The sequence below is a fragment of the Pleurodeles waltl genome, chromosome 5, assembly GCF_031143425.1.
Source record: "Pleurodeles waltl isolate 20211129_DDA chromosome 5, aPleWal1.hap1.20221129, whole genome shotgun sequence".
Taxonomy (NCBI): Eukaryota; Metazoa; Chordata; class Amphibia; order Caudata; family Salamandridae; genus Pleurodeles; species Pleurodeles waltl.
Genome location: NC_090444.1, coordinates 82603356 through 82628764, shown reverse-complemented (window position 1 = coordinate 82628764; position 25409 = coordinate 82603356). Strand labels below are relative to the sequence as shown.

The 25409-nt window shown below is 44.6% G+C and overlaps 1 protein-coding gene across 2 annotated transcripts in view; it reads left to right on the top strand.

Moving 5' to 3' along the window:
* The window catches only part of DNMT3A (DNA methyltransferase 3 alpha), a 1562966-nt gene that overhangs the window by 288575 nt on the left and 1248982 nt on the right, over window positions 1–25409 (top strand). For both annotated transcript variants that reach the window (XM_069233637.1, XM_069233638.1), the window contains exon 3: window positions 7710–7811. In XM_069233637.1, coding sequence (XP_069089738.1) covers window positions 7710–7811 — 102 coding nt within the window. The remainder of the gene's footprint in view (window positions 1–7709; window positions 7812–25409) is intronic.

The window sequence follows — 25409 nt, the reverse complement described above, 5'->3', positions numbered from 1 at the left end:
TATTTAAGTCTCCAGTTGTAAACAGGTTCCTTAAGGGTTTGGTGAATAGATTTCCTCCTACTCCCTTTCACATGCCTCAATGGAACTTAAATCTTGTTTTGACATTCTTAATGGGTTCGCCTTTCGAGCCCATGCATTCATGTCCTTTGAGATTTTTAGTCTTTAAGACCGTTTTCTTAATAGCAATCACTTCTGCCAAGAGGATTGGAGAGCTTCAGGCACTTTCCGTTAAGCCTCCTTTTACCATGTTTTTCCCTGATAAAGTGGTTCTAAAAACCAGGGCTGCTTTTCTGCCGAAAGCTGTCACCCCTTTTCATATAGGGCAAACTATCACTCTACCTGCGTTTTACCCTCCTCCCCACCCGTCTAAAGAGGAAGAGAGGCTCCACAGGTTGGACCCTAAGAGGGCCCCGAGTTTTTACCTAGAGAGGACTAAGGACTTTCGCTTAGATGATCAACTGTTTGTTGGGTATGCTGGACAGCGAAAGGGCAGAGCGGTCCAGAAAAGAACACTCTCCAGGTGGGTCATTTTGTGTATTAAGATTTGTTACTCTCTGGCGAAAAAAGTCCCTCCTGAAGGTATCAGGGCCCACTCTACTAGGGCTAAGTCCGCATCCTCGGCCCTAGCGAGAGGAGTTCCGTTAATAGACCTATGTAAAGCGGCAACTTGGGCGTCCTTCCATACTTTCGTGAAACATTATTGTTTAGACTCTGAGATGAGGAGGGACGGTCATTTTGCTCGCTCAGTATTGCAAGATTTCTTAGTGTAATCAGGCGGGCACCCACCACTGAGTGCGGTACTGCTTGGGACTCTATTCATAAGGTGAGGAATCCACAGGTAGTTGTATCCATCAGAAGAACAAGTTACTTACCTTTGGTAACGCTTTTTCTGGTGGATACACTAACTACCTGTGAATTCCTCACGGTCCCTCCTGCCTCCCCGTTGCCTGCCTGGTTACACTCTTATCTTGCAGTTTTTGGATTAATATTTCTTCTTATATTTGTATATATATATCTATATATTTTTGTATATTCATGTATTTAAGGTAATAATGTAAATATATGGTTTCAATAGACAAGATTTTTGTGTTCGTATATATTTATATATATCAATTTTCATGGTCGGTTTACACCTGCTAGCCGTAAAGGCACGAAAAAAATGAGGTGAAACTGACGTCAGTACGCCGACGAGGACCTTTTATTGCCACGTTGACGTCAGATGGAGTCACGTGGAGCTGTGCCATTATGACGTCCTCGTCGATGTAGACAGCTAGGAAGAAGACTTTCCGTCAGATGCTGGTGCAAGGATCGAATTCATAAGGTGAGGAATCCACAGGTAGTTAGTGTATCCACCAGAAAAAGCTTTAGCGAAGGTAAGTAACTTGTTCTTTTGGCACATTGTCACTAAAATAAAGTACCTTTATTTTTAGTAACTCTTAAGTGTTGTCTTTCTTATGATATAGTACCTATGTGATATAAGTGGTATAATAGGAGCTTTGCATGTCTCCTAGTTCAGCCTAAGCTGCTCTGCTTTAGCTACCTCTATCAGCCTAAGCTGCTAGAACACTACTAATCTACTAATAAGGGATAACTGGACCTGGCACAAGGTGTAAGTACCATCAGGTACCCACTATAAGCCACCCTGCGCCAGAAGTATGCAGTGGTTGTTATTCCTGCTACTTTCTGGTGCCTAAAAATGACAAGGGCCTTCGCCCTATCCTAGCTCTTCAGTCCCTTAATCTCTTCCTCAAGAAGGAAGAGTTCAAAAAGTTAACCTTATCTCAGGTCCTTTCTGCCCTGGAGACTTGATGGTAGGGTTGGACTTGCAGGAGCCCTATTTTCACATTTCCGTCCTGCTGGCCCACATACGTTACTTGCGATTCGTGGTAGGTCACAGCAGTTTCAGTTCACCGTGCTCCCCTTTGGTCTTGCAAGCGCCTCTCGGGTGTTCACAAAAGAGATGGTAGTGGTTGCAGCTCATCTGCGCAGGTTAGGGGTTTCAGTCTTCCCCTACCTTGATGACTGGCTGTTGAAGGCAGACACTTCCCAGAAATCTGTCTCCCACCTCCAGACTAGGGCGAAACTCCTGCATTCACTGGGGTTCACTATCAATGTGCCAAAGTCACACCTGACTCCCTCTCAGACGCTCAGAAGCGAGTCCAGGATATTGGGGCTATGATCACAATGTTTTAGCCTCTATCCTAGATTTTGGTGAGAATGACTCTGAGGCTGCTGGGTCCCATGGCCTCCTACATCCTGCTTGTCCAACTTGCCAGATGGCATATACGGGCTCTGCAATTGGACCTGAAGTTTCAGTGGGCGCAGCATCAGGCGAATCTCTCCAACATGGTCCAGATCTCAGTGGGAACTGCGAACGACCTGCAGTGGTGGTTGCTGAATCAAGATTGGGTTAACAACAGATCCCTCCTATTTTCCCAACCAGAACCCACTGTAGTGATAGAGCAATAGATGCATCACTCCTGGGATCTGGCAGCCAGATGGGAGAGGCGGGGATCGTAGGCCTCTGGTCGCTGGTGGAGTCCAGGCTTCACATTAACATTTTGGAGCTCTGGGCAATCCAACTTGCATTGAAAGCATTCCTTCCTTCTCTCAAAGGGAAAGTGGTGCAGGCGTTCACTGATAACACCACCTCCATCTGGTACTGCAACAAGCTGGGCAGAGTGTGGTCGTGGACCCTTTGTCAAGAGGCTCTTTGCCTCTAGACATGGCTGAGACAGCAGGGCATTTCACTGGTGGGCTTTCTGATGTCAGAGCAGACAAACTCAGGCGTCGATGCATAGTCGATCACGAATGGCACCTGCATCTGGTGGTGGCGAAAGGTCTCTTTCAGTAGTTGGGAGAGGCTTGGTTAGATCTGTCCGCCTCTGCAGAGAACGTGCAATGTCAGATGTTGTGCGCGTTGGATGCTTTTTGTCACGAGTGGAGCTCAGTCCTCCTGTACGTCTTCTCGCCAGTAGTACTTCTGCCCAGAGTTCTGAAGAAGATCAGGCACGACTGGGCCCAAGTATCCCTTGTGGCTCCTGACTGGGCACGAAGAGTCTGGTATCCTGAGCTATTGAGCATGGCCATCGATCCTCTGATCAGACTGACCCTTCGGGAGGATCTTCTGTTGAAGCAGCAGGGGACAGTCATTCACCGAACCTGTCCCGTCTCCACCTCCTTGCATGGAGATTAAGCAGTGGCAGTTGACAGCTTTCGACCTTCCGAAGTCTGTGATGTTATCATGGTAGCCAGGCTTCCCTCCACCAAAACGGTATACGCCCGTCAATGGAAGAAATTTGTGGCATGGTGTATCCACAAAGTCTGATGATCCCCTCTCTCCACCTCTCTAAGAGGTTCTCCTCTTTATTCTCTCTTGCACAGCGGGGTTCTTCTCTGGGCACCCTCAGGGGCTACTTGTATGCCATCTCTGCCTCTTTAAGGGTACCAGACCAACCTCCTCTGTTAAAATCTTCCACTGATCGGAGGTTTCTCAAAGGATCAACACATGTTTCCTCCTATCCTGTTCATAATGTCCCAGGGGGATATGAACTTGGTCCTCACATACGTCATGTGTGCTCGTTTCAAGCCTCTTCACAACTCTCGACCCTTAAAACTGCCTTCTTGATTGCCTTCACCTCTGCTCTTAGAGTGTGTGAGCTCCAGGCTCTGTCTTCGAAGTCACCATTTCTAGCCGTACATCCTGACAAGGTGGTGCTTCGTACCAAAGCTTCCTTCCATTCAAAAGTGGTGACACCTTTTCACGTAGACCAGTCAATCACCTGGCCTACTTTTTATGCACCCCCACATCCCTCTCAAGAGGAGGAAAGACTCCATCGCCTGGATCCAAAACGAGCGTTGGCATTCTACCTAAATCATACGAAAGAATTCTGGTGGACGATCAACTGTTTGTGGTTTATGTGTGTGCGAAGAAAGGAAGAGCGGTGCAGAATCAGTCGGTGGGTAATCCTCTGCATCAAAATGTACTACTGACACCACCTGACGGCACGCAGGGGTACTGCTTGAAGAAAAATCTCCGGATCCAGTCTGACGCCTGGGGGAAATTCTAAGGTAAGGAATTTGCAACTAGAATATGTCTATACCAGACATATCGTTACCGAAAGTAGGTAACTTGTACATTACTCTGTGGCCACACACTCACACTCTCTCCCTCTCTCTCCCTCTCTCTCCCTCTCTCCCTCTCTCCCTCTCTCTCTCTCTCTCTCTCTCTCTCTCTCTCTCTCTCTCTCTCTCTCTCTCTCTCTCTCTCTCTCTCTCTCGAAAACACTTCACCTACTTCTAAATGTGAATCTCTATTTTTGGAACTATAAATGGTAAATGCATCTGGCAACCCCATGTCACTTCCACCCATGCTTAGAGAGGACATACTTTCAAACCATGCGTCTCTCAGACCATGGAATGACTTCTGGACATTAGGTCCGGGATCATATTTCGAGTGTACAGATCGTACTTGTAGGTAAAGTTTAGTGACATCAGCCTTTCAGCTGTCCCTCTATCTCAAACATTGGAACATATATTGGCTCTCCCCAACTTCGAGTTACCCACATTGACCACTTCCAATTTTATATTGGGAATAACAAGAAGACTGGTTATGCAGGGCCTTTCCTGATATTGTGCAACACATGTACACAATCTTTCATGTGATACCCTTATGCCTCTTATATCTTTTGAAGCTATCCTTGCATATCTTATATCAACATCTGTGTTTACCATCACCAGAAGAGATAATTCATTCAATATTTTCATAAAAACATGGAACGTAGTCCGCATTGTCTTCACCCGGATATCCTGTGATCCTGTCCATCCCCCCCGCCCCTGAATAGGCAGAACTTCAGACAACCACGGGTCTGCTTGCCTCATCAAAGAAGCTCAGTGATGTATGCAGCAGGCGTAGGTGGTATTTTGGTATCAGCAGTCAGGTCAAGACAACATAATTGGCTTGCCAACTGTTGCAGGGTAATTTAGGAATAAAGAAAAAGACAGATTCCTCTTGGTAATGTAAACACAGCTCTTTACTGTTGCGACTGGGAGAGTGGCAAATCCACACAAATAAACAGCCAGTCAATCTGCTGCATTACAGGCAGCTTCTTTTACACAAAGTCACACAATAGTTTATTTAAAAAACGTCAAACAATGAAACACTACATAGATATACATTAGTTGTGGAAAACCATCATGTAACCTGTGACCCTAGGACCGTAACTTTAGACTAATTCACTACACATCCTTTATTGGAGGTCTAACAGTGCATAATAAACTAACCATTCTCTATGCTTGAATACGTGTGTTGTAAATGGCCTTTCTGCAGGGTCACCCCAAACCTTTTGACTATCTCCTTCTCTATTCTCTGACCTCATTTTTGCTGGCTTTAGTACTTTGCACACTATCGACGCACAGCCTTCACTGCGTGGAAAATAAACAACGCATCACCGTGTGCGGCCCGAGAAATCGACGCACACACCCTTGTTTTCCACACATCTCCTCCTCTGTGGTTATTTGCGGAGATTTTGAACGCAAACCAGGTACTTTGTGCTTGCAAGAGACATTTATTGCTTTTAGAGACTAAAGACACTTTATATCATTTTTACAGTGATATTCCAAAATATGCTTATTGCATTTCAATCGTTTTGACCTGCATTTATCCAGATAAATATTATATATTTTTCTAAACACTGTGGTGTATTTTTGTGGTGTTCTACTGTGTTATTGCATGATTTATTGCACAAATACTTTACACATTGTCTTCTAAGTTAAGCCTGACTGCTCTGCCAAGCTACCAGAGGGTGGGCACAGGATATTTTGGATTGTGAATGACTTACCCTGACTAGAATGAGGGTCCTTGCTTGGAGAGGGGGTAACCCGACTGCCTGCCAAAGACCCCATTTCTAACAACGTGTGTATATGTGCTTATTGTTTTGCTCCCAAGTCCTTTTATCAGATTTTGTGTACCCTTTGGCTAATTTGTCTCCTGTTCCTGTTCTTTAATCGCCTTCAATCGCATTCTTGTTTACGTTGGACAACAGAATAAATGCCTCTGTGCTAGGGCCATGAATTCCTTTCATCTTGCCACACGTTTTCCTTTAACTTCAATATTGTAGGGCATGCATTCTGCTTTCAAGTGAACTTTTCACCTCTCTCTCATTAACACAGATTTTTGGCCTGCCCTGTTCTTTGCACACTTCTCACTGTGGGATGCTTGTTAATATTTTCTGCTGTTGTGCCAAGTTTCACATTTCTCATATTCGGAAAAAGCCTCCCAAAGGAATCTGAGCTCACACTACCAAAGGGAAAAGGCTGTAATTTCAATTGTGTTTATGGCTATGCCCCAGAGTACTGTCTGTTAGGCAACGTTTGGCATCTTCACTCTCTTGCAAAGCATTACTATCTCGATTTAATTGCCAAGTAAGAATCTCAGGTTAGTAAATCAGTTCTCCAAAGCTTTGCAGTGTAATAAAGTCAATTCAATATTCTACCCCGCCTCTTCGTATGGTGCCTGTTTGAGAGATTTTATACTGTGAGTCCGCAAGAAGATATTCCATCAGAAGTTAGTTTCCTACAGATTTATTGTTACCCATCAGATGAAAGTGGTAATTATCTAGAAATCTTTTTTTCGATTATTATTATGGGAGCAGAAGGGCTGCCACAGTGAATATGAAGATCACAATGCATTTGGCTGTCTCAAGAAAATAATTTGTAGGGATATATTGGAGGAAATCCTAGTGTAAATCTTTAGGATTTAATTTATTTTCTAACATCCTGTGTTGATGGTGGGGATTTCTGAAACATTGAAGGGAGTAAAGGTGATGATAATGCACTGTTTGGTGGTAGCAAGTGTGTGCCTGTTAGTAATGCATAAAAATGGATCTGATTTGGAAACACCACAAAAAGCTGACTTGGGAATATTTTGCTTTGGCCGTTGAAATTTCTCTGCAATATTTGAGAATAAAACCAAATTCCATAAAGATTTGCACAGTGTTACTGAAAGAAAATAACTATTTGTAAGCCCATATCAGAATATAGGATTCTTCAGTGTACAGACTAGTTATGTTGGTCTGCCCTAGGTAATAGTGATATTACACACAGAGGACGTTTTCTTTGAGTTCTCAGTTTTTTATTCCAGTCTTGGCTTTTGTTGTTGTCTTTTCTTTGGTGTGTAAATCTTACAGTTTATTTCCTAAGTTTAGCTGTTTTAAATATGTTATGTCTGGTGGGCGATTTTGCCTAATGCCTTCCTACACTGAGACCCATCCTCCAACTTACTGACCAGACATCCAATTTCTGGAATGTTCTAATCCTCTTGTGTGCTAGGCACGTTTTCCCCCCAAAAAGTAAATCTGGTTACTTTATAGAATTATGCTGTTTGTTTGATGTATTAATTTATGTATATTAATAAAACAGATGAAAAAAAAATACTTAAGCCAGTTTTATAGCTGTACAAAGTGGGTCACTTTATTAATACTACACATTAAACTTGAGCAACAGCAACAATGAATCATAGATGCTGTGCTTCTTTTAAGTACATATTTTCATGGATGATAATTATGGTTTGTACATGATTTTAATGAAAGTTTTAATCCTAAAAGGCTTTCCGTTATTTTCTACTTGCATATCTTCTGGTTTCGTGAATTTGGACATTCATCTGACCAGATAGCACTGATTGGTGTTAATGCTTCATCTCTCTGGCACAGGGTGAAGAGGACTCAGACGAGAATAGGAATTTGGAAGAAAAGCAGGAGAATGGAGCATTCATGAAGAAAATTAGTCGACCTGGAAGGAAACGCAAACATTTGGTAAGTGCACAATTGAATCTGTCTGGTATTAATTGCTAGAAATGCCACCATTAGTATTTCTGGTTGCAAAGGTCTGTCTGTCTTGAGCAGAGAAATCTATTTCTACTAAATGAACAATTTCTCTATTTTAATAAGTACACTTTTGTATTAATTCACCATAAACCATATGCAGCGTGTAGCTTATGATATTTTCTTGCTTATAGTGTACCAACATGGTGCAGTGATGCCGGCATGGTATAGTTATGAAAAGTGGGCAGGGGAATGGGAGATACTGATTGTTATCCACTCTCTGGATTACAAATTTATGTAGTGAGTCTTGCATGCTACTGTATAGTCTACTGTAAATTATAGCTGTGTTGAAAGTTGTCTGTGCCTCCATGATCTAACAAGTAGTTTTTAATACTACTAGCTTTCCTTCTTTGTGATCCTGTGCAAGATTGGGTGGGTACTCTAACCTTTTTGCTGGAAAAGGAGTATGATAGTGGAGAAATCACCACTATATTATGATCATTGCAGACATGCATGAGGGTGGCCAGAGAGATGGGGTGTGAACCATAAGGAGCGATCTTGCAGAGCCAGGGAATTAAAACTCAACATAAGCTCTGTTTTTGGCTAGTATTTTGAGGCACTGAAGTGCAGTTGATTATGATTGATCCTCTTTTGATTTCTGGAAATGAGAAATTAATTGAAGAGAAGCCTAGCCTGGTAGTTCCTTCACCATTTAAGATCAGAGTATTGTTTGCCAAAATAGTGGACTGTATCCATTTCCCTATACGTACTTATTCTTTGTCTTTTATTGATTATTATTATTATTATTTTTTTTTATTGACTTAAACTCTCACTCTTACATCATATTTCTTCATGTTATGTTCTCTAAGGTAATAAATCCTATCGAGTGGTTTAGCCTTGATTTATGGTTGTTAGTTTAGCAGCACATTCAATTACATTTCTCATTCAATTTCATTTCATTTTTTTAAGTTTCTAAAGCAGTGCTTCCTAATCGTTTTAGAACCACGGCGCAATTTTTAAAACGGCAATCTTTTGCGACCCACCTTGCTTTCATGGACTTAAGGGCCGACATTTTTTTTAATGTAACTAAAGCATTGTGTGGGTAGCGCACTGTCATTCACAGACATCACATTTTGCATTGAAATTTACATTTAATTTACACAGACTTAGTTTTCCAGATAAAACTATATTGCATACAATATTGTATGGAAGACACATTTCAGTGAATATTTCTCATTTGTGTGTCACCTATTAAAGAGTGTTGATTTGTTTTGATCCCATTACAATCTTCGTTTCCATTACACTTACGAATTACAAAATAATGTGCTTAATTGTGTAATTTCCTGACCGCTGAATGTGTACGGTTCGTTTACAGGTATTTGCATTTTGTTGTGTTACAAAAATGACATCCTACAACTTTTCCTTTCGAACTCCCTGTACCCAGCAAGATGGTCAATTCAATGTCCTTTCCTGTCTCTGACTGCAAAGTGAGAGGAGTGTGCAAACACCAATCCCCCCATGTTAGAAAAGGAGCAGTTTGTCAGAAGACAGCCTGACATTTCACCTTTGCCTTTGAAGCGTAGCAAATGTGACAGGATAAATATAGAATTTAAAGGGATCTTTATTTATTACTTTGACTTACATGAATCACTAAAAATCTGATCACAACCCACAGTTTTGGAAACACTGTTGTAAAACAAACCCCTCAGTCGAAATTTGTTTTAGCTAATTGATTTTTATGATGAGAAGCAGCCATTGAACTAGCATGGTTTCGTTCCATCTCTCTTCGTGGTGGATGCGTGACTTAGGGCAGAGCCACGTTACTGGATCTCATGCTTCTTTTACTCAAACTCAGGATGCCCTTAGTCTTACCTACTACAGTTTAACAAGTTGTAATTTAATAAGAACAGGTGGTGATATGATTTCTGATCATGTCAGGGTAGGGGTCAAGCTATTATTTGAGTATCAACAGATATTCCATCAGTGATGCAGAACATCATCAATCCCCTTTGTTACAGTGAATGCAAGTTGAACCAGGATTAATTTGTAACGTTCACTTGAAATACCTTGAATTAAGTTTATAGTAATGGCTTTTCAAATGTGTTGTGTTGTCTGTTAACTGTTTTTGCCAAAATGTTTGGAAAACGTTACTAAAGCAGGGATCAGGTTCTGCACACAATATATGCAAGGTGAAGACTTTGGAAGTGCATGTGTTTTTCAGTGTTTTATGGTTTTTAGTTTCACTTTAGTAGGGTAACTAGTAACGTGGCTATGGAGCTATGCAGCTACCACTTTAAGGAATTAATTAAAAGGCTATGTATGTAGGTTATTTGTATTTTGCTTTATGCCATGGAAAGTCATCTGAAGCAGCTGTGGAGGTGGCGGGTGGAAGCAAGAGAGTTGGAAAAGATTCAAGACACGGAGAGGCCACGGGGTGCGTTAGGCTGACTTCTCCCTCTGCACACTGCCTACATTCAAACCATACCTGGAGCCTCTTACTAATAGACACTTTCTTGTGCCCCCCCCAACTGAAGCACATATATTAAAGGAAAGCTACTCATTTGTGTATGTGCTTGAGCTTCTAGGTCATGGTGTCAGGGTTGCCGGATGAGCTCTCCTTAGGATGTTGAAAACGTGGTGCTAGTAATGTCCTAAAATCACCCAGATTGTGATTTTAGCGCTGAAGACCTCACCTAAGGTTGCTAAAGCAACAAGTCCTGCTAACCAGTTACCAGGGTGTCGCCTGCTTTCATTGGCATGGAATAAGCGCATGAACTGCATAACTTGATGACATCAACATGCTTGGGGTTGTTTTCCAGTAATACATGAGGGCACGATATGATGCTCAGTTGAGAGATCACCGTCGCTTTAATTGAGACAGCAGGGAAAGACTATTGCATAGCATGATCTGATGGGATCACCTCACTTAGATCCGAGGTGATAGCACTTGTGAGGGTAGTCAGGTTAAGAGGGCAGACAGAGAAGGGAAATTCCCAAGCTATTTTGAATACAAGTTTCACTTCTATGAAGGCCATGGAGGTGGAGATTATGTATAACTTCATCCATTTTATTTGCTCAGTAGCCCAACGTATAACAGCACAATACAAGGACTACAACTCTCTTGAGTCCTTGAAGCAAACCCCTTTAATCCAGGCTTCCTTATTCCATATAAAAAAGTATCCAGGTAACATACTTCTCGTCCATGCTTTATCCTGCAGCCCCATTTTCCTCCATCTCTTCTAATGATGATAATCCTGCTTCTGGTCCGTTCCTCAGAGAAAGAAACAGTCCTCTTTACTCTTCTCTAGATTCTCAGCCTTGAAAATTTTCAATAGTTTATATCTATTGATATAAGCGCCCTACACATACTTACACCAAACGTTGTCCAGTGACCAAACATTTTGGGTGGAATCTCCTCCATGAGGTGCCATATGGGATAATCCTCGCCTCCATTTCCTTCATAGAATTAAAACTTTCCTTGACAATAGCAATGAAATTTTGCATTGTGTGTTAAGACTGGGGGATCGAATTATGCAACTTTAAAACTTGATAACCACAAATATCCCACCCCCAATACTTGCTTAAAATAAAAAACACTTGAATGTTGAATCTGAGTTCCAATCAGCCACATTTAGTATGCCTTCCAAATGTTCCCTCAAGATAAGTACTTTAGAGGCCATGGCACCCCTCACTGAATGAACTCCAAAATATGAGGCCTCAATGCCTACCTCACTCATGGTCCAGCAGACACATCTTGCAGCTGTAGGTGGTGAAACTGGTTTGTAAGGTTTCTTATTTAAAATTTCTTTATCACTTTTTGGTGAGTAATAAGAACATAGAGAGGTAAACCACAGTATACTCGGTGCACATTGATGGCAAAATGAACACTCTTCTGTCTCTCTCACCCATGATGACTAACTGTATCAGTCTGTTGGACATCACATTATAAAGAAAGAAGTACGGTTATTTTATTCATAGTGGAACTGTTGGACTTATTGTGAAGTTGAATGAATGTTAGGGGTTGCAGGTCCTTTCAGCAGCCTCTGCTTCCTGTGTTGGAGGGTGCAGTAGCAAATAATTATGTAGTGGAACCCAAATACCAGTAGATCTGGATCGTGTGTGGGGGGGTAACAGTTCAGCATACAGGGATAGTTGTTCATTGCAATATATAAGATCAGCCAACCATTCCTTGAATTTCGATTCTGTTCCCCGGCCCCTGTGACAGGCCACTTTGCGTTTTTCCAGTAGAAGAGGCAGTGACACAAATTTCCTAAAGTCAATGTCAATCTCCCCAGTGTGTCCCAATAGGGCCATAAGTTGGGCAGGGTCAACGTCTGTCCCAACATGGCGCTTAAGGCATCAAACACTTCACCCCAGTATACCTGTATCGGCCCACATTACCAGGCAAGATGAATAAAGTCAACCACGGCCATCCCGCATCTGGCACATCTACCGTCAGGATGGAGTCGCTAGCAGTAGAGCCTAGAAGGTGTGCAGTAGAGTCTATGTAGAATAATATGGAAGCGGCTGCGAGCGGTGAGAAGCCCAGTTTGTGTATAACAGTATGTCCAGTGGTCATCAGGACAACCCCCATATCTTCCTCACATTGTGTGAGAGCCAGCCCTCATGTATAAGCAAGTTCTGCTTGCGCTGTACGATATTGGAAGGAAACCAAATGTTGAGTATTCTCTATTTAGCATAGTGTTAAGAGTGCCAAGTGTGCGGGGTTCATTGGGAAAAAATTAAGTGGCAGCCTTCACATTGTGGCATAATCTAATGTATAGTATAATCTCTAGTGGGGATGGAGGCTCGTTTCCAAAGAAGCAGCAAGGGTGATGAAAGTTCCTTCCTGATATAGATGTTCCCAAGTATAACAGCTGCATTTCTGTAAAAGTTGCTGATCGGCATTCTCATTAGTAACTGATAGGGGGGATGATAAGGAAGCGGGATGAGTGGGGTGTGCATGAGTTATTTGACGGTTTTGTAGGCCAGTCGTCACCAAGCATTTGAGGTGCAGGCCACTGTAGATTTGTCTTTTTCAGGTGCAGAGGAAGTAGAACCTAGGAAGGAAGAAGGAGGGATGTGCGCCATATATCCCTATTCCACTGCCAGCTGTGGCAAGTACGGGGTTGGCTTGTACCAATGGACAGCATAGTGAGCTTGAGCACACAAGTAATATAGCTCCATATATGGGGCTTCAAAGTCACCTTGAGAGAATGGCAATGTGAGGGCTTCCTATTGTAAGCGGCGTTGTTAACCTGTTCATGCCAATCTTATTAACTGAGTTCTGAGGGTTTGAAGAAAAAAAAAAGCCCCAATGATATGGCTATTTTAAGAAGCAGGTATAAAAATTTAGACAGAATCACCATTTTCCTTAGCACAATGTGGCCAGACAAAGATAAGGGGAAGGAAATCCAGCGAGTAATACTATTGATAAGGGCATTTATCACTGTGTTGCAATTGGCTCAATTGCTTCACATATACACCCATCACGTTTTTCCAGCTTGTGTGTGATTGAGTCCATTCTTGGGCATGTTACCCGTTTTGCTTTAGAAAGTTTGCAAACTTTGTTGCATAGCTATCAAAAGTTGTTTTATTTCCATTGATTCTGCTGTTTCATCCAGAGTAGAACTCTTGCTAGTCACCAGTTCCCCCGTTGTGCAACAGAGCTCAAACTGCAGTTTAGTCTGTCTGCCCTCAGTTTCCCCCATGTTAACATTGAATTGATGGATTAATGACTCAGATGTCAGATGCAGAAGGTGGTAGGGGTTATCTACTTGAAACGTGGACTAGGTGGCCCGACTTTGTACACTGAAGACACCATCCAGGGGTAGGCAACTGTGTGGCATAAACATAGTGCCCAAAAATGCAGGTTACTCGCGTCAGACCAATGAGGTGGTTCTACCCCACTTCCTGCATGGTATGTCAGCTAGATGTTATAGGGGCACAGTAAGTCTATATGCAAATTGTAGAATATACTCATGAAACTGGATGCAGTTGTTGCCCTGGCCGGTCGCTGTGGCACCTCAGGCCTCAAGCGGGGTTCAACAGCTACTCTATCACTCAGATGCCTGGCACAAGCAGACTCAGATGGGGCTATCATTGGGCCGGCCTGCTTCTAGCTAGTCTCGTTTTGAGGTCTGTGCAACTGTCCAAATATCCAAGTCAAATCACCCTTTGATGTGAATTATCCTGTGCACGCTGCTTTGTGAGTGTGAATGGCCTTGAAACGTAGGCTCTTGCAGTAGTGCCTGGATAGTGCAAAAGCGAGTGTTTGGGCCCCCAACTCTTTGAGGATTGTGCTTTAGTCCATGATTGGCAGTATCATTTAGAATGCCTGCGGGCATTAAATGTTATGTGTGATAGACGTGCTTGTAATTGTCACAGGTGATCTTGTTGAAACGTTATTTGGAGTTTACCCCATTGCCAAAGCTGCACGCTGTGTAACAGGGTCAGTAGCAGTACTGAAATTGCACTAACCTAGCTCGCTGTTTGGAGCAGAGAACTCCCCGAAGACCCAGCATGGGCCAGACTAGGGCGAACAGTCATGTAGAGCCGCCAGGCTGTCCCTATCTACATGTCCCCGCTCCCTCAGTCATGGGTCACAAGCAGTCTCATGGCCGTCTCTGGTACCTTCTGGGTCAGGAAGTCCTAGATTGTCTGAATGGGCCCCAAATAGAGACAAATGGTAGTTTATAAGCATAGGCAAGCTGCCCGAGAGGCTAATGAGGTAATGAAGTCGACTGTAAGGAAATACTGCATGGTTCAAATGTCACGAGGGATAGCACCATATGTGTTGTATGTTCGTAATGCATATGAGCGAATGTTATTGACCCGGTTTAGGTTGGGGTTGCCTGTTTTGTTTATCACAAGGGCAGTTTTCTGTTGTTGATATCTGTGTCTGCACTTCTGATGAGCAATCTTCACAGTTACTACTGCACTTTATTTTTTTTTGTAAATGTTATATGCCCCTCATAAAACACTTTTTGCTACCATTATTACGAAAATATAAGTTTGCTAAATGTGGTGTAGCTTTTTCTCCAACAGTTAAATGATTGTGAAACTTGCTTCACTGTTGGTTGTTTTTTAAAAGGTGCCCTTGCCCGGAGAAAGATGGTATTTTAGTTTTAGGTAGACTTTATGAAATGATAAGAATAACTTAGATCTGTTTTAAGATGTTTACTGATTGTTCTTGTACATATGGTTTGATTCTTTTTATGTATTTATTCTATATCTTTCTTTTATTATCTATATTTTTATGATTGAATAAAGAATTATCGACTTGCCTTGACTTGGTAGTTACTGTGCTTTCAGAGAGACTAGACTGCCTCACTGGCGTGCCTGAAATGTACAGGCGGCCGTCATCTTAGGCCCACGAAGTAGCTTGGGGGCTGTCAATTCTTCATAAGGGGCTTCTTGGGGGATTAGCGAGCCAAGTGGCACCTCGCGCGCAGTTTGTTCAGTTAACTTGCATTTTCCACCCACAGTCTGATGAAAGATCAGTGGGATGAGGCAGGATGGTGGGGGATTATGTCCCTAGACTGCCGGAGCCTCAAAGAAGTAGGTCCATCTTGCATGCCGTCTCTCTAAACAACCCCCATCCCACTAGGAGTAACAAAAAACCTACAATTTATTTCTAAGGCCCCAGCAACTGAAACATTCTTAATGGAAATGAGGCATAATGAAATTATTTACCAGAAATTTACTATCTGGACAAGAATTGATTATCTTGCCAGGGCTCCGGAAACCTTAGAAACAAGTTTGTATCCCACAATGTATTGTATCCATGTTCTATAGGGGCACATAGTCTTACACCTTTGAGCAGACCATTGGATGTTGTATCACAAGTATACCATGGATTGGTACATGTACTACAGAGATTGCAGACCAACATTGAGTAATTGTGCAATATGCTTACCCTGAACCTGCCGAATTTGGCAACAAATCAGGATGTTTGCTACTTCTGCACTCACAGGATCCAAACTCACACCAGCTTGACCTTTTCTGCCATTTGGGACACTATTGTTTAACTGTAGAGTCTCGTCATGCCTTCCTGATGGAGCCTGTTCTGAAAGTCATGGGATGTTCCAACATCTCATGTAGTTCTCCAGGCTCTCAGTCTTGGTGTCCTCTCCAGTACCAATTTTTTGAGTTGCCTTGAACATCCTTCAGAATGTTTGAAAAGAGTGGAAAAAGATGGGAGAATGCAAGGAAAGTTCCTGAAGAATTAGAAACCGTTCTTGAGGCCTCCAAAGAAGTGTCAGCAGCACTTGCTCCACTCTCTGCATTCTGACTGGTGCAGTGAGTCTGCTGATGATGGCAAATGGCGGAATGCACAGATCAGACCCTGGCTCCAGTTAAAGAAATGCGCCGGTGGCCGGTCTATCTGTTCCAGACCCTGCTACATTATTTCCTGAAATACTTCTGTCTCTACTTTCCCGCCACTGATATCCTACAGGTGCCTAGAGTTATAATGTATGACAGAATTCTGTGTCCCCAAAAGATACTCAGCTGTGGCAGATATTTTTCTATCCTGACAGAAATGCCTGAATTCAGTGGCTAGACCTGCCACAAGTTTCAATTTTGTTCCCCTTAGACTTTTTATGTACTGGACATTAAGAACATTATCTTTCTTCAGTATGATGAAACAAGAGATCTTCTCCATCATCAGACACGTAACCATGAAGGATACTGCTAGTGACTCCTTGCAATTTATATGAAAGGTTTCCACTGGTCTGACTATGATCCTCCAATGGAGATGTCCCCCCACATTTAGCTCCTCAGTCTAAACAAGTTGCCTTCAACTCTAATCAAGTCTAGCACAAAATGGAAGATGACATTCTTCAGTATTGGATCTTTCATAGATTCACATGCTTGAATCATCCCCGTTGTCGAGGTGGGAGCCTCACGGTAACCTCAAATACACAAAGCAGTAGGTTTAAAACCACTAGGCCTAGGTAGGCCCCATAGGCTATTTTGTAGCCTATCCATTTTGTTTTGTGAAAAGACTGTAAGGAAATGCCTCCTTGGCATGGTTACCACCTGACTTTTTGCCTTTGCTGATGCCAAGTTATGGTTTGAAAGTGTGCTGAGGCCTGTTAACCAGGCCCCAGCACCAGTGTTCTTTCCCTAAAACTGTACCTTTGTCTCCACAATTGGCACACCCTGGCATCCAGGTAAGTCCCTTGTAACTGGTACCCCTGGTACCAAGGGCCCTGATGCCAGGGAAGGTCTCTAAGGGCTGCAGCATGTCTTATGCCACCCTGGTGACCCCTCACTCAGCACAGACACACTGCTTGCCAGCTTGTGTGTGCTAGTGGGGAGAAAATGACTAAGTCGACATGGTACTCCCCTCAGGGTGCCATGTCAGACTCACAATGCCCATGGCATAGATAAGTCACCCCTCTAGCAGGCCTTACAGCCCTAAGGCAGAGTGCACTATACCATAGGTGAGGGCATAGGTGCATGAGCACTATGCCTCTACAGTGTCTAAGCAAAACCTTAGACATTGTAAGTGCAGGGTAGCCATAAGAGTATATGGTCTGAGAGTCTGTCAAACACGAACTCCACAGCACCATAATGGCTACACTGAAAACTGGGAAGTTTGGTATCAAACTTCTCAGCACAATAAATGCACACTGATGCCAGTGTACATTTTATTGTGAAATACACCCAGAGGGCATCTTAGAGATGCCCCCTGAAAACATACCCGACTTCCAGTGTGGGCTGACTAGTTTTGCCAGCCTGCCACACACCAGACATGTTGCTGGCCACATGGGGAGAGTGCCTTTGTCACTCTGTGGCTAGTAACAAATCCTGTACTGGGTGAAGGTGCTTCTCACCTCCCCCAGCAGGAACTGTAACACCTGGCGGTGAGCCTCAAAGGCTCACCCCCTTTGTTACAACGCCACAGGGCATCCCAGCTAGTGGAGATGCCCGTCCCCTCCGGCCACGGCCCCACTTTTGGCGGCAAGGCCAGAGGAGATAATGAGAAAAACAAGGAGTCACTGGCCAGTCAGGACAAACCCTAAGGTGTCCTGAGCTGAGGTGACTCTGACTTTTAGAAATTCTCCATCTTGCAGATGGAGGATTCCCCCAATAGAATTAGGGATATGCCCCCCTCCCCTCAGGGAGGAGGCACAAAGAGGGTGTAGCCACCCTCAGGGCTAGTAGCCATTGGCTACTAACCTCCCAGACCTAAACAAACCCCTAATTTGAGTATTTAGGGACCCCCAGAACCGAGGAAGAGGGATTCCTGCAACCTGAAGACGAAGGACTGTTGACCTGAAGCCCTGCAGAGAAGACGGAGACACCAACTGCTTTGGCCCCAGCCCTACAGGCCTGTCTCCCCACTTCTAGGAAAAACTGCAACAGCGACGTGTCCCCCAGGGACCAGCGACCTCAGAAGCCTCAGAGGACTACCCTGCATCTAAAAGGACCAAGAACTCCAGAGGACAGCGGCCCTGTTCCACAAAGACTGTAACTTGCAACAAAGAAACAACTTTTAAAGGACTCCACGGTTCCCGCCGGAAGCATGAGACTTTCCATTCTGCACCCGATGCCCCCGGCTCGACCTGCGGAGAAACAACACTACAGGGAGGATGTGAGTAGCCAGAGTTGACCCCCCCTGAGCCCCCACAGTGACGCCTGCAGAGGGAATCCAGAGGCTCCCCCTGACCGCAACTGCCTTCTTTAAAGAACCCAACGCCTGGTAAATACACTGCACCCGCAGCCCCCAGGACCTGAAGGATCCGACCTCCAGTGCAGAAGCGACCCCCAGGTGGCCCTCTCCCTTGCCCAGGTGGTGGCTATCCCGAAGAGCCCACCCCCCTCCCCCCCCTTTGCCTGCCTGCATTGCTGAAGAGACCCCTGGGTCTCCTATTGAAACCAATTGCAAACCTGACGCCTGTTTGCACTGTGCACCCGGCCGTCCCTGTGCCGCTGAGGGTGTACTTTTTGTGCTGACCTGTCCCCCCCCCGGTGCACTACAAAACTCCCCCTGGTCTGCCCTCCAAAAGTTGCGGGTACTTACCTGCTGGCAGACTGGAACCGGGGCACCCCCTTCTGCTTTGAAGCCTATTCGTTTTGGACACCTCTTTGACCTCTGCACCTGACCGGCCCTGAGCTGCTGGTGTGGTAACTTTGGGGTTGCCCTGAACCCCCAACGGTGTGCTACCTTGGACCCAACTTTGAACCCTGTTGGTGTTTTACTTACCTGCAACAACTAACCAATACTTACTTCCCCCAGGAACTGTTGAAAATTGCACTGTCTACTTTTAAAATAGCTTATTGCCATTTTTGCTAAAGCTGTACATTATATTGTGTTGATTCAAAGTTCCTAACATACCTGAGTGAAATACCTTTCATTTAAAGTATTGATTGTAAATCTTAAACCTGTGGTTCTTAAAATAAACTAAGAAAATATATTTTTCTCTACAAAAACCTATTGGCCTAGAATTGTCTTTGAGTGTGTGTTCCTCATTTACTGCCTGTGTGTATGTACAACAAATGCTTAACACTACCCTCTGATAAGCCTACTGCTCGACCACACTACCACAAAATAGAGCATTAGAATTATCTACCTCTAAGGGGAACCCTTGGACTCTGTGCATGCTATTTCTTACTTTGAAATAGTGCATACAGAGCCAACTTCCTACAAAGACTTAAACTTCAGTGCCATCCAGTCAGGCTTCGGCACCCTCCCAAACACTCCTAACAGAGGCTGCTTTCCCTCAGATTTTCTACGGCACGTCGTGTGAAGGGAGTCTCCCTGAGCTCTGCTCAGTTTACCTTTTCTGACAGGAAATGTTTCTCTCAGTGAACCCAGCTTTCCAGCTATAACATGTCTGAAAAGACAAAAAAGGGTCTGTTCAGAGACTGTGGCAGTTGTGGGAAGAAGATACTACATGTTGATGACCCCCATAAAAAGTGCATCTACTGCCTCCATCCAGACCACAAGGTGAGAGACTGCAAGATCTGTCGCACTTTCAGTCAAAAAACTCTCAAGGACCGTGAGGGTAGGCTTCTCTTGTGGCTATAGAAACAGAAAGCCATAGAACATCCTCAGATGAAAGTGAAGCGTCATCTCATGCTTCTCACTTCCTAAAAAGAACAGGTGAGAAAGGAAGATTGCCTGATGAGCCACAGAGAAAGATGGCCAAAAAGATGAAGCATGTCTCTACTGAGGCACAAAAGAGACATGAAAAAGTATTTTCCAATCAGAGACCCACACGAGGTTGCCGAAAAAGGTTAGTTCAGAGCCTACTTCGCCTCTGGAGAGGAAGATTACTGCGAAAAGTGCATCCCTGTCTCTGTCACCGCAGAAAGATCCGGTAAGGCTCTCCTCAGACAAAAAACGCCCGTCGACGACGACATCAACAACAGTGTCGTCGACGTTTACAACGGCGGTCTCACCGATGATCATGACGTTGTCACCATTGTCGTCGACGACGATCATTACAGCAAAGATATTTAAGAAAGCTTTGTTGACGAAGACATAGTCGACGGCGGAGACATTGTGGGTCCACCAATCGACTAAGGCACTACCGTTGACGAAGCACCTGTCGATGAGGTTTAAGAAGGCATGTTGTCAAGCCCACCGGCGATGACAGCACCGTCGGCGAGACAAATGCCGACAGGGGACTTGTCGACCACAATGGCAGCGGATAAACCGTCGACCCTCCTGGGGATTTCACCGGAGCAAACAAGATTCTTGCCTCTTTCACTCATCACCATGGGGGAGAAATAATCTAACATTCTTCCGATGCATACCTCCCCGAGCAAGGTATTGCCATATCCCCCGCAACATCTCTTGGATGACGACGATGACCTGTATTCCCAAGATGAGGGAATGTTTGGTGCAGCTAGTAGCCATTCTCAGCTGCATGTAAAATGTCAAGACTTTGATGAGGAGGATGAAGGGCAGTACCAACCCAACTATGCTTCAACGTCCTACCCACCGAGGGAACAACCATTATCCCTCCCCATGCCAAGCACATTGGTTGCAGATCTTCAGTGTATGCTTAACGACTACAACAGAAGATTTCCACCATCAACACCTACCACACCACCCAGGCCTAACAGCCAGCAGATGCCTTGTCAAACCCGAGGACTAGTCTCCTGGAACCGCCGCACACTGGCATACCATTGAGTAGCCAAACGCAAGAAGATCATCCCTCGTCGGATGACTAGAGGGAAGAGGGTGAGATAAGGGAGTCAGTGGCCAGTGAATGGGATGATTACCTCGTCCCCACACCATCTCCACCTCCAGCAGATCCGGTGGGCTTGCCTCCTGAGGACATAGGTGGTTTTCATAATTTGATCGAGAGAGCGGCAACGCGATTTGGCCTGTCTATTATTTCTCACAAAACAGAGTGCTTCCTTTATGACTTCAAGGAGCCATCGAAGAGTTCAGTAAAGGCTATACCAATAGTAGATTTCCTATGGCAGGAAGGGTTGAAGACGATGAAGAATCCGGTGACAGTGCCTTCACAAATGCCAAGAGAAGACATATAAGGCCCCGGATGATACTCCGGTCTGTTTAGTGTCGCAACCAATACCGGATTCGGTGATATTGCAGGTGGCGCAGCGACGTTCTAGGAACCCTTCCACACCTATAGCATCGCCTTCTGACAAAGATTGGAGGAGATTGGATAGTATCGGAAATAAATTCTCCTCTGTAGCGGCGATCACTGTAAAGGCAGCTAATTCCCTGGCCATCCTAGGGAGATATGATCGCCAGATGTGGGCAGACATGTCTGCTTTCTTGGATCTCTTGCCGGAGGATGTCAAGGTGGAAGCGAAGAAGGTATTGCACGAAGGGGAACGGATTGCGGCAGAGATTATAGATAGCGCAATAGACATTTCTTTGACAGGTTTCAGACAATTAGCTGGGGCAGGAGTCCTGCGTAGGCAAGGATTGCTAAAGTCTACCTCCTTCTGCCCGGAGGTCCAGAGCTGGGTTCTGGACATGCCGTTTGATGGTGAAAGTCTGTTTGGAAAGCATATCGACGACATGTTACAGGCCATCAAAACAAATACGGATACGGCTAAAGCACTAGGTACCCTGCAGTATAGGAAGCAACCCTTTCGTGGAGCAAGGGGTAGAGGAGGTTACTCCTTTCAAGGGGGCTACCATCAGTACAGACCCCAGTATCAGTCTTCCTCCACAGGACCCCGGCAACAGTACCACCAACAGCAGCAACATTACCAGTTGCCACCAGCCGTGGCCTATAAACATCCAGCGAGAGGAAGAGTGGCTGCCAGAGGAAGGGCTATGGGCAGGAAGCAATGACCTACCAGCCATACTAGCGTACTTCCCCCACCAATCTTGAGGATTGGAGGTCGCATCACTTCTTACTTCCTTCAATGGGCAGCAGTTACATCAGACAGGTGGGTGCTTGATGTAGTGGCCAGTGGCCGTACTCTGGAATTCACACAGACACCATCGGACGTCCCTCCGCCCCGAGAGTGAACCAACTCCTCAAGGAAGTACAAGTGATGTTGCGCAAAGGAGCAATAGAACTGGTCCCTTTTTCTCACAGGAACAGGGGATTCTATTCCCGCTTCTTTCTGGTAAAGAAACCCGCCGGAGACTGGCGTCCCATTCTGGACTTAAGAGCACTAAACAAGTTCCTAAAGAAACAATCGTTCAGGATGGTGACGCTACAGGATGTCATGCGCCTTTTAAATACCGGATATGATATGGCATCCCTAGGCCTCCAGGATGCTTACTTTCATATTCCAATACACCGCAACCACCGCAAATTCCTCAGGTTCAAAGTAGCTGGTATGCAACTCCAATTTCGAGTCCTTCCATTTGGTTTGAAATCGGCCTCCAGAATTTTCAGGAAAATGTTGGCTCCTGTAGCAGCACAGCTCCGCCAGTTGGGCATGCAGGTTTTTCCCTACCTCGGCGACTGGCTCATAAAGGCACCTTCAAAGCCTCAGGTGGTACGTCACATTTTGGTTTGTCTCCAATTGTTCAACAGCCTAGGACTTGTCGCCAATTATCAAAAATCTCATCTTCACCCCACGCAGGCATTGAATTTCTTGGGAGCAATACTAGACACGGTCCGCAGCAAAGCATATCCGTCTCACGAAAGGAAGCAAAAGCTAAGCTCCTTTGCACACAAACTCTATACAAAAAAAGTTTGTTTCAGTCCGCATCTACAAATCATTGCTAGGGATGATCTCATCATGCATTCCGCTGGTCCCAGATTGCAGGCTCCATATGCGACCCCTACAAGAACAATTGGATGCACAGTGGATTCGGGTGCACGGCTCTTTCGAGGACAAGGTTTGCATAACACCAATAATGCAGACCACCATGGATTGGTGGGCAACGCTGACCAATTTGTCCAACGGGCTCATGTTCCTTCATCAGGTGCCCAGTTACATAGTAACAACGGACGCTTCTCTCGAGGGATGGGGTGCACACTGCCAGGATTTACAAATCAGCGGATCCTGGAATGCAAAAGAGGTTCGACTCCACATAAATCAACTGAAGCTCTAAGCAAGAGGTCTAGCTCTCAAAGCTTTTTTGCCAAAACGTCAAAACTCAAGCGTCTTAATCAGAATGGACAATACTACCAGCATGTTTTATCTAAACAAGCAGGGGGGCACAAGATCTCTACAACTTTCGCAACTGGCTCCGGACATCTGGCAATGGGCCATCATGCACTACATTTCTCTGAAAGTGGAGCATGTGCCAGGACAGACCAAGGTTCTGGCAGACACCGTGAGCAGGACAGTTATACCATACCACGAGCGGGAGCTAGACCAGAAAATTCTCGATTGACTGTTCCTTTTATGGGGCAAACCAAATCTCGATCTGTTTGCCATGTTCGACAACAAGAAATGCCATTATTATGCAAGTTGGCTTCCCCAGAAAGGATCGTGGGGAAATGCGTTTTCGATGAGATGGTCCAGGGTCGATGCCTACGCTTTTCCTCTGATCCCGCTGATACCGAGAGTCATCAAGAAAATGAGGACAGAGGGGTGTCGCCTTCTGTTGATAGCTCCCAGGTGGCCCAGACAGGTCTGGTACACAGAGCTCCTAATGCTCTCAGAACAGCCACATGTGCAACTCAAACAGAGTCCAACTCTCTTGACAATGCACCAGGCACAAGTCAGACATCCGGATCCATCATCTCTTCACTTGTCGGCTTGGCTCCTGAATTCAATGAGTATGTAAATCTGAACATTTCCTCAGAGTGTAGAGAAATCTTAGCCAAAGCTAGAGCTGACACTCCCAATAAAACTTACAAACTTAAAACTTAAATGGAAACATGTTTGTGTATGGTGTGCAGCGGAAGTTATACATCCTATCTCTTCTCTTCCGGAGCAAATACTGCCATATCTCTTGCTTTTGGCAAAGTTAGGACTTTCATACTCCTCTATTCGAGTACATCTGGCAGCGATCTCGAGATACCGTCCGTAGATCACAAGACATGGTCTCATTATATTCCACCAGGATTGTAAAGCAATTCATGAGGGGCCTGTTCCGTGCTTTTCCACAAGTTCGGAAACCTCCGCCTTTATGGTCCTTGAATGTTGTCTTAATGCAACTCATGAAAGCTCCTTTTGAGCCGATCCACAGAGTGCGTTACTACTGGCTCTTACTTCAGCCAAAAGAGTGAGCGACATTCAGGCCTTCACTATTAAAGAGCCTTTCCTCCAATTCACAAATTCTGGTGTAATCCTGAGAACAAATCCTAAGTATATCCCGAAAGTTCCTTCAACTTTCCACTTGAATGAACCAGTCATCTTAAAAACCTTTTTTCAAAATCCGCAGACAGTAGCGGAAAAGACATTACATTCGCTGGATATAAAAAGGTGTCTAAAATTTTACCTGCAGAAAATGCAAGGCATACTTCATTCAGACCAGTTATTCGTGGAATTTGGTGGGACATAAAAGTGCCACGCAGTGTCCAAGCAGACGATAGCCAGGTGGATTGGCCTGGCGATCCAATTCTGTCATGCTCAGGCTGGTAAACCGCTCCGCAGCAAGGTGAGAGCCCATTCTACAAGGTCGGTAGCCACTTCGGCCGCACTCTTCGCAGGAGTGCCACTGCATAGCATCTGCAGAGCGGCCACATGGTCCAGCCAGCATACGTTAACAAAACACTATTGTCTCGAAGAAACAAGTAACATTGATGCAGCGGTGGGGCAGGCAGTGCTGAGGCATTTATTTTGTTAAGGTGAGCCTCTTACAACATCCCACCCCCACAATCAAGGTATGTGCAATATGGTTCTTCAATTTCATTGACATTTACTTTTATATTACAGTGCTAATTAGTATCATATTTCGCTTGGTACTAGCCGTAATTCCAACGGTTCTTGATATTGTGCTAAAATGTTTTAAACTTCATAAGAACAGGAGCACGTTTTGTAGCATAATATGCAGAGATGCAGTTTTTCGTATTACTGTTATATTTATTAAGATTATTGATATCAGTCTGAGAATTGCTATAAAGCAAGATGCAGATTAATTCACTGATTCTCCAACATTACTGCTCGCTACTCTGATTCAAGCATGTGAATCTATGAAAGATCCAATACTGGAGAAGAAAATTAGTTAGTTACCTG